At 36.5% G+C, this 10,700-nt stretch overlaps 1 protein-coding gene across 1 annotated transcript in view; it reads left to right on the forward strand.

Moving 5' to 3' along the window:
* The window catches only part of LOC126691503 (uncharacterized), a 30,925-nt gene extending 21,786 nt beyond the window's left edge, over positions 1 to 9,139 (forward strand). The window contains exons 8-9 of the mRNA XM_050386540.1: positions 2,219 to 2,354; positions 8,356 to 9,139. Coding sequence (XP_050242497.1) covers positions 2,219 to 2,354; positions 8,356 to 8,519 — 300 coding nt within the window. The 3' untranslated portion in view covers positions 8,520 to 9,139. The remainder of the gene's footprint in view (positions 1 to 2,218; positions 2,355 to 8,355) is intronic.
* The last annotated feature ends 1,561 nt before the right edge of the window (positions 9,140 to 10,700 follow it).

Consider the following 10,700-nt stretch of genomic DNA (forward strand, 5'->3'; position numbering starts at 1 on the left):
TGGAGTGGTCTCATTGCTGGGGTTTTACTGAGTGTTCTTCCCTCTCTGAGTTTATGCCTTCCCTTAGCTTAGTTTCCTGACTTTTCTCTTGCTATTGTGTTGTGTAGTGTTGTGCTGTGTTGCTGTTTTGTTGCTGTTGTGTTGTGTTGTTGTTCATCATCATGAACATCTTGTTCTTCTCTTTTCTTTTTTTTCCTCTTTAATATAAGTTTTCTAATTACCTATCAAAAAAAAAATGGGTCATTTTAGAATAAAGATAATTAGAATATGAAATGTTTTTAATTTACTTTGGCATTGGCTATTAGAAGTGGGGATGAGTGAACAATCATCAGATTTGAAGAGGATTGTAAGGACCCAAACCTACTGTAATAATATTGAACCTAACAAAGCTGAGTCCCACATCACTTGAGTGTCCCAAGCTTGTTTCATAAGGAGGGATGCCACTCTTCATTGTGACAACACGTTTTCCTCTCTGCTGTTTGCTAAGGGGAGAAGCGAAGCCAAAGCGGACAATATTGTTACAGTGGGTTTGGGTCCTTACAAGGATACTATGAAGCCATTCTCTAGAATTGATGATACTATACAACAAGGATGAAGGCTGTCAGGGAGCTACAGAATCAGATCTGCAACGCTAAATATTACTAAAGGAATCCTATGGGCCGGGGCAAAACATCAAGAAGAGCTCAGGGTTTTATATTACCAGCATCATGCAGCTAAAGGTTCCATTGTGGAATGTTCGTGGGGGTGAGTGATGGGGAGAAATGAGTTGAGATTCAGATACATAATCTACTACGTAATTTCAAAGCAGATGTTTTTTTCCTTCAAGAAACAAAAATGGGGTCAGTGTCCAAAAACATTTTAAGAAGCATATGGGTGAGCACTTTTGTAGACTGGATTCATTTAGTATCTTTGGGAGCATCTCATGGTCTTTTGTTGTTGTGGTATAAACAGGTAGTAGAAAAACTTGAAGACTTTAGGTGAGCATCTCCTCATGCAAATTTTGATATGTTGAATACAGCTTTATTTGGGCATTCTAAGGTGTTTATGGGCCTACAATAGATGCACCTAGAAGGGAGTTAGGGGAGGAACTAGCTGGAATTTATAGTTGGTGGAATGTACCTTGGTGCATTGGGGGTGACATTAATGTTGTCCAGTTTTCAGCTAAGGGAAGGAGGGCAACTAGGTTAACATCAGGGATGTGCTATTTTGTCGGAATTTGTTTCAGAGCATGCACTGTTGGACCTGCCTCTAGAAGGCAATGTATTTGCTTGGTACAATAATCAAGACCCACCTTAAATGTCCAGGTTAAGGTATATTTTTGGTTTCACTTAATTAGGAGGCACATTTTTCCAAGTTGAGTTAGAAGTTACTCCAAAGACCACTATATCATATATTGCTTGATTGCAATGGGATAACAAAGGCAAAAGTTCCTTCGAGTTTGAAAATATGTGGTTGAAATCAAAGGGTAGAGAAAGTGTGAAATTGGTGGAGGAAACTACCATTGTCTCCTAGCTATGTGCTGGCTCTTGAACCTCAAATTATTGAAAAATGATATGAGATTATGGAACAAGGAAACATGTGGTGACATGGAAAAATGGAAAAATGACTTATTGAAGGAAAAAAGAATTTTGGGCAGTAGAAAGGCAGACGGGAATCTGAAATGTTTGGAGGGAACAGGAATGCTTGAGGCTTTGTGGGGGCAAGAATTCAGTGGGTGGAAGCTGACATGCTTATTTTTGCAGTCTTTAAATGATTGAACTATGCAGTCTCTTTTGCTCTCGGTTGAGGGATTACTAGAATTTACTGGATTCCTTGAGCTTTCACTAGTTGAGTTTACTTCTGTTTTATATTTTCTGTTTATTTATTTATTTTTTCTTAGTTTATTTATTTATTATTTTATCTCTTCTGTTTTTGTGCTTTACGTGTACCTGGGTAGCAACCTTTTCTTTTTTTCTTTCCTTTTTTATTTTTTATCTATTAATGAATTATTTACTTATCGATAAAAAAAAAAAAAAAAAAAATTTATCAAATAGACCTGGAAAGTTAGTGCCATAATGCCTACATACAATTAGATTTGTAAATATGTAAGTTGTCTGTCTGGGAAATATAGTTAATACATTAATTCTGATTACTTTGTCAAGTTTCAAATGAAAAGAAATTTTATTTATTTATTTAGGCATGTGTTCTGATGCTTATCTTTCATGCTTATATTCTCCAGCCAGTAAAATGTAAAGTTCTTGGCTCTACGGATAACAGGAAACAGCATTCTGTTGGTTTATGCGAGGGAGGTTCCTCCCAGCCTCAATCATTTACCCTTGCGGATGAAAATATCATTCCCTCACCACCTACACTAGGTAACAGCTAATAATTAAAACTTTAGCTTTCATTCTCATCCTTTTTCAACGCAATTATTGTTTTGTTAGCATGTATTCTTTGAAGGAGAAATTTGGGATAAACTGGCCTTTGTTTTACTCATCTTTTTGATATCATCATATGCTTTCCAATGAATATTTCAGACTTTCAGTATATGGTTTGTGCTTTGTAGATCTGTGCCATGGTTTTTCATAAAAGGTTTTCACACACACAATGAAAAACATGTAAATTAGGTTGGAAACTCAACTCAGCTAGGCCATAATCCCAGTAAATTGAGGTCGGATATTTGCACTTTTAGTTTGTCCTCTATTATGAGTTCCTTCCAAATTAGTTAGAAAAAAATATTTTATTAATAAAATCAAAAGCATATGCAGTTATTACAAGAATCATAGGTGACAAAAGCCAGTTACAACTACCAAGTATTGAATCACAAAAACACCCTTAACCCTGGGAAAAGCCCAAGACAACATAAAACAAAATATTAATGACCTAATTAACTACCATAGATGCTTACTCTTGGGCATGCTTAGGCTTTTCTGAAGAGGATATTTTTGCACGACGATTTTCAAGATTTTTCATCCTTTTTTTTTTTTTTTTGTTGGAGGGGTGGGGGGGGGGGGGGGGAGGGTTATGGGATGGCCTACATATAACCAACAGAGACTAACTGGGAAACAGATGTGTCGAACAGGAACAGTACAACGTTCAAGGTTAGGAAAAATTAGATTGAATCTTGTGGGTTTTAAGTGGCTTGAAAATCTGTAGCTTTCCATGAACTTGCTCATAGGTCTGGTAAATGTACAGTCCTGAACTTTGGAGGGTCTTGCAGAGTTTAATGGGTTGGCCTGGAATTTGTTGTTGCATTATCTTTTGGGTGGTTGACAACTGGGGTGCATCAATGAGGGTGGGGAATGAAGGTATGGGTTGGTTCTTTTATGCTTTGAGGTGGTGGTGGTGTGTTTTGTTTAGTTGGGTTTGTTGGACTTGGTAATTTTTGTGAAGGTGGCTGGAGTGGCAGTTTGTTGGGAATGGTGATCGTTGTGGGTAGTGGAATTTGGTCAGGTTAGGCGTTTTGGGGTTTGTGGTTTTCAGTATTTCATGTCCCAAACCTTGTCAGGAGCTGGAAAGCGTGAATCCTGTATGTATCTCTTTTTTAAAATATAATTTAACAACCATTTTGTAAGTTAGTGATTGAATTGAAATACGGGAGTGATTGGGGTGGGTTGACCTCGAGGGTGCTGAATGAATGACACAGTGTAAGCCTTTGGAAACATATTACAAGTATGTGGAATCAAGGTTTCTTACATTTGAAGTTGGTAATGGGTATAGAGTGGAAGTGTGGAATCAGCACCAAGCTAAACTTAGGCATCAGCACCTAAGGCGATGGGAATCAACACCCAACTATTGGAAAATATCCAATCTGAATTTCATTAATCACGTTTGTCCTCCAATACAAATAAACCGATCTCTTATATAGAGCTAGAACTGGAAAATAAAGAGATGTTAGAAAACATAGTTTTGTTTGCATCAAATACAAAACAAGCAGTGGAAGCAACATAAGGATCTACTTCATTTATGAGAGATGACATATAACTTTGAATTCTAGAATATAAAATAGAAAGTGTACCTTGATATGGTGAAAATCAAAAGCAAGAAGTAGATAGCATCTTGAGAAGACCTTCAATCTTCATCCCAATTCCACATGGTGCCTAAGATGTGTGGTCTCTTAATCAGTTCTTACGTACATTTATTTTCCTTTTGGAAAATTGTATTCTTGAGATGATACAGAGAGAACTGTTTTCTCTTCTGTACGTACATTTTAATTTCCTAGGCAGTTACTTTATTTAATAACTTATTAAATAAGCAACCAATTATCTAATTGGGTTAGCCTTTTGGGCTAGCCCAATTGGTGGATATAGTGTGTGGCTTGGGATAGGACCAAACGGACAAGTAAGGCTCTAGCGCTAATGGCTTTGGGCTTCCAACAACTCTTATAGTTATTCATATCTATAAAATCTAATTTCATTAAATATAAACTTTAGTAACTCTTTACTAAAGTGGCCGGCCTTGAATAACCAGTTCCTATTAAACTTATCTCAAGAGGATATTTCATGTTTCTATAGAAAGAGATTATGAATTGCATCTTGGGAATAAGTGTTCACTCAACATTACCTAACATATAGAGATTTTGACCGTTAAATTAGGTCTCAGTCTTGATATATCAAAAACTTCTAATTTATCAAAGCAACCTAAGAACAATTAAAAGTTCAAGGATCCCATGAAATTTTGGAGAATCAAAAGAGTAATATGTTGGAGTATGCACCTACCATACAAATTGCATTTGAAGATCAAAGGATTAATGAAGTGGAAAAGATAGATCAAAGGGATATTCTCGTGATTTCGAATAAGCCTAGTCTAATTTCACAAATTGAATTTGTCATTCCCGATGAGTTCAATGATGTGAAAATCAAGGCTTTTCTGTTCACAAAAATGCTTAAAGATTTGGTGCAAATATCTATGGTTCGAATTCTGATCCTTCAACTATTTAAAGTTCATGGTCAAGTATTCTCTAATCAATATGAACAAGCATCAATTTTTATATCTCGGAATATTAAGGACAAGATTCATTTGAAGGGGAAGGGAATGCTTTGACCCGAGATAATGTGCTGGATAAATTTTTATTCGCATTAGAAGTATTTAAATTTAGGCTTGGTGATAGATCTTTATTTGAATAAGGTAGTAGTAGATTAACATTGTCTTGCATTTAAATTGATCACTATGTTTTAGGATAGGATTAGTTCCTATGTTTTAGGATTTGTGGATGAGATTATCTCATCCTTGGCTATTTATGTATGTTGAATGTATTAATGAGAATTAAGCAGAAAATTAACCAAAAATGTCTATTTTCTCTCTCAAGTTCAGGAGATTGGTCATCTCGAATTGACTACACTTATCTTTTATTTCTTAGTTTATAACATTTGGAATCAGAGCCAACCACCACCCCAAGTAATCGGGTGTAGCTTATTGAGTATGGGATCAAATGAGTTGTAGCTTTGTAGTTGAATCTTGGAGGGGCGACCTAGAGACTAGATTAAAATTACTGATAGTTGAGTGGAGCCACCAATAGAGTAAGGGCTACCATTGGATCAGTGTCGCTAGCCCTTTCTCTTTTTTGGCAGCTCCACTCACCTATCAGTTATTTTAATCTAGCCTCTAGGTCATCCCCTCCGAGATCTGGCCACAAAGCTTTTTAATATAGCCTCTAGGTCATCCCTTGAGATCTAACCACAAAGCCGCGACTCATTTGAGCCTATACTCAATGAGCTACGTCTTATTACTTGATATGGTAGTTAGTTCTGATACCAAATGATACAAACCCCTGGGTAGAACTCGCCCTTAAAAACCGGTTTGCAAGGGGAGGGTGTCCAAGAGTTTATATGCATATGTTTAAGCTTACACTTAAGCAATATGAGACACTAGGATCATAACATACCACCACGCTTCGCAGTTGACGACTCATTCTAGAGACACTGACTCGATGGTAGCTCTTTCTCTTTTTGGGCAGCTCCACTCACCTATCAATTATTTTAATCTAGCCTCTAAGTCACCTCCTTCAAGATCCGACCACAAAGCCGCAACTCATTTGAGCCCATACTCAATGAGCTACGTCCAATTACTCGACATGTTGGCTGGCTCTGATACCAAATGCTGTGAACTGATGAACAAATGAAAGAGGAATATTAGGAAATTATAATCTGCTGCCTCTTATTACTCATTCCATACTTTAAATAAATCATAGATGGAATTCAAATTACTAAGGATACTCAAACAATTGACTAAACAATCGTTCCTATCTCTAGATAATAGGAAAGAGTCCTGTCACCACGTAGTTAATCCAACATATCCTAGAGACATAGCAGAATGCAAGTGAGACCAGTAAACAAATCCCTAGCAATTTGATGCCCGGTATAAAACAAAAGCTAACCAAATAGAGTAGGAAAATTAGTCATTGGCTAAATTGCAATCAAGTAGTACTTTTGTTCAAGTAAAAGAACTTAGAAGCCAATTTTCACTGAATTGGACTTTACTCCACAATTAATAATAAGGTTTAGCTACTTTGAAGGATTTAAAACACATTTTGTTTTTGTGTGGGACAAATGTGGTCAAAGAAATGGGTGATTTTTTTTTTTTTTTTTGAGTGGGTAAGAAGAAATTTATGGCAACAAACAATAATTAATCAAAACCAACAGTTTAAAATGTCAAACATAAAGGTCAGGTTCAAGTATTGTTTGTGAAGGGCATGTTAACCAAGCAGGTAGAGAATATATTGACAATATTTCAAACCAGCAAATTAAGCCCAACAGAGAGAAGAAACTTCAAACCCAAAGTGACTTGGCCCATGTAGGGCTGATGGGCTGACTTGGTAAGTGAACTCACGTGTCTGCCTTGTCTTTAGTAGACTAATAAACTCAAACAGCAAACTTCAAAATTCAATATAAGTTGTGTAGACTCAGGTGAGGCTCGAGATAGGTCTCGGCGAGAGTAGCAGTGATCTTCAGTCAGATCTGCATCGAAGTTTGGTCCGGCAGTGGCGTGCAATATGAAGGGCTTCTGGCACTTGGAATCAGCACCAAGCTAAACTTAGGCATCAGCACCTAAGGTGTAACTTAGGAATCAACACCCAACTATTGGAAAATATCTAATCTGAATTTCATTAATCACATCTATCCTCCAATACAAATAAACCAGTCTCTTTTATGGAGCTAGAATTGGAAAATAAAGAGAAAAAGATAACAACATACCAAAACTAATCCTAACTGAACTCAAATACTAATACTTATCTAATCTCAAAAATAAACAAAGGAATCCTAAACTAATCCAACTACATAAGAAATCCAATCTAATAAAGTGTGTTGTCCTCATCAAGAAGCTTCTATGGCAGATTACATATGCTTCACAATGGGAACATGTTTTTGATTGAGCATCTTCATTTAATGTGTTGAAATATTATCATTATTGATCTTATTGTTAATTAAGAAGAAATGAAATCAGATGGATGTTGGGTATTTAAAGCCGGAAATGCTGTAATTTGTCGTTTTCCCTCACCTTATGCAAGTAGTTTAAAAAGATAAGAAAGGAAAAGCAAAAGAAACAAGGGCTTGCATGCAAGGCAAACTTTTGTTCACCTTATGCTTGGTAGGCTCAAAATTTTTGAGAATTATGTTCCATAGTATGGTGAAAATAAAAATGGGCTACATATGCTGGAGTGATCAGTGTAGGCAGTGCACGCCATTTGAAGTAGTTTAGATTGCATAAATCTTAGAACGTCCAAGTAGTTTAGACCTTACAGTAGTCCCTTCTCAGGTGTTTCTGTGGATGGGTGAGGGATATGGAGGACCTGATAGGCCCACACTTCCCGTGCTAACACCATGGTAACCTAGTAATATCTTGCCTCTTGCGTCATATGGTAGATGATGCTTTTCAAATGTCACTTAGGGTGTTTCTGTATTTGCTCTATGCTTTAGGATTATACTTTGTAGTTGTATCTTTATGCAGTGCATGTGCACCAAACTCTGCATGCAAATTAGTTATTGAAACACTTCATAATCGTCTAATAGATTCAGTTGTCCTATCTGTAAAGCAACCTCTGTGATTCTACAAGATCTTTGATTGAAGTTTTTATCAAAAGAAGGAAAAAAAAGTAAATTAGTTGTATCTTTAGGATTATGCTTTGTAGTTGTATCTTGATGCAGTGCATGTGCACCAAGCTCTGCATGCAAATTAGTTATTGAAACACGTCATAATTGTCTAATAGATACAGTTGTCCTATTTTTAAAAGCAACCGCTGTGATTCTACAAGATCTTTGATTGAAGTTCTTAACTAAAGAAGGAAAACAAGTAAAAAGAAACGAACTTTAATTGAAGGTTATGTTTATTAGCTCATGCCATTTCTTAACACAGTACATGTGATATGTTATTTCACAGAATTGGAGGCTGGTTCTGAAATGGAAATATCTGATATCCAGAAGAACCTCAGAAGTTTGTATGAGTATAATGTCATGCTGAGGGAAAAGCTCGTAGCTGCTCAATTATTGCTTCATGCTTTGGCTAAAAAGTCAGCATCTCCTATAACAGAGAGCAAAACGTAGAATTGCTGAAGTATCTAAGAAAGTAAAAGGAGTCCTTATCACTCCACATTACTCAGAATTCTGTCAGAGTTCTCTCAAGGATGCATGGAATTTTCTGCAAACCTTTATTCTTGGGAGGTTAAATATTGTGGCAGTAATCATCCATTAGATGACCACTTGCTTCATGGAGAGTTAAACCTTGTCACAGGCCACTTGCTTGGAGGATTAGACGGTGGCATAGTAAAGGAGGGGATACTCCATGTACTTGTGATATTTCAAATGGACATTTCCCTTGATATGGTCATTGCTGTTGCTTTTAAATTAGAATATGGTTCATGGATGGGCTGCAGAAATGATATTGTTTATTGAGTCCTATCTTACCTGCATTGTAATTGCAGAACAGGCCTTGCTGCATGTACCATAAATTCCACTGTAATTGTTTCAGATTTTGATTGTACAAGGGTAAACTGGGAGAAAAGAAGCTGCCTTGGGGGGGGTGGGGGTTGGAGGGGTGGTGATTGTTTGCCGAGAAGGGAAACAATATGTATTGGCTTGGGTTATGGTGAATGATCATTTCCATTTATCTTAAATTTGATGTTTCTTAGATGAGAGCATTAGCTGTTAGCATATGCTCCTCCATAGATACTGTGTGATTTACATTAAAGAGTGTTTTGAAGTTTGGACAGATAGCATAGGATAAAAGTTGTGGGGGGGGGGGGGGGGGGGGGGGGGGGAGTTGGTGCGCAGGGCGTTGTTTTGGGGTTGATAAATTGGCAATTATGACCTTAATCCAACCCCCCCGCCTCCAGCAGTGGCTTAGCCCTCATCCCTCATCACAAACAAATCTCAAATATTGGACTCAAGTAACAGGTTTTAAAAATCTTTCTTATTTCTCTTCTTCTCACCACAATCTATCTGTTTGGTAACTAAAAAAAAAATAAAAAATTGGCTGGAGTGTTAGGTTTTCGATTTGTTCTTTAGTGATAAAACATATTTAAACCCAAAAAGTTAAACGTACTTTGCATTCCATCACATTGGTTTCTGAAGTTAAATTATTCAAATAAACCACAAAACAGAACAAACCCCACCCCCCCCCCCCCCTGCGGGGAAAATTTGCTATTTAGACTGAATTTAGAAATTTTTTTGGAGAATAGCATGCACGTCAAACTAATTAGTTAGTTGGACTATTTTTGGAACTCGAGTTTGCCAAACTTGATTTTGGGCTGGAAGGCAAACCCTATAGTGGCGTTTTTTAGTTCCTATAGCAGCGTTTATATAAAACGCCACTATAGGGTACATATAGTGGCGTTTTTAACAAACGCCACTAAAAAAAAACGCCATTATAGTTTGAATTTTGGGCCAGAACTCGAGTTTGCCAAACTCGAGTTCCAAAATCAGTCCAACTAACTAAATAGTTTGACGCGCATGCTGTTCACAATTTTTTTTTTCTGAAAACAGTCTAAATACCAAATTTCCCCCCCCCCCCCCCCCCCCCCCCCCCCAACAAAAAAAAAAAAAAAAAAAAAAACAGTAATTATAAACAAATAGATATAAATTGGTATAAATTCATATAACGAGGGATGAGGGCAAAATTGACTGATTAATTTTTACTAATTTTTTAATATAAATGGAACCACCTCTCATTTTCTTCCAAATTCCCATAATTTGGGAAAGTAAAAATTAAGTGGTTTATAAGGATTAGAGATCCTTTCAAACCCCCTCTTAACCCTTAACCATTTTCCTTCAAAAAAAAATTCAAACACGGTTAAGTAAATCCTTCCTATCCTCTTTCATTTATTCATATCTCCATTCTCTCTAGCCAAACACATCAAAGGAATAAAAAATAAAATTAAAAAATTAAAAAAAAAAAAAAAAAAACCCATTTAAGGAGTATTTCAGATGCTGCCTATGTAAGGAAGAATTATATGTTGCATTTGTTATGTAATGAGTGTCTCAACACGTGGGCAACACACTTATACTCACATGTCATAAGATGTGAGACCCACATGAATTGAGATAAGCATTGCAGTTGGATAAGATATCCCCTACTTTGAAAGAGCCTAACTATAATGTATTTCATTCTTACTTCAATTGTTACATGTAATCCAATTCCCATGACTTTGTTTGGTTGGGGATGGAAAAGTGGAAAGATAAAAAAATTTTCTCTCGTGTGTTTGGTTGGGAGAAAAGAAAAGTGGAAGA

The sequence above is a fragment of the Quercus robur genome, chromosome 1 (assembly GCF_932294415.1).
Source record: "Quercus robur chromosome 1, dhQueRobu3.1, whole genome shotgun sequence".
NCBI lineage: Eukaryota > Viridiplantae > Streptophyta > Magnoliopsida > Fagales > Fagaceae > Quercus > Quercus robur.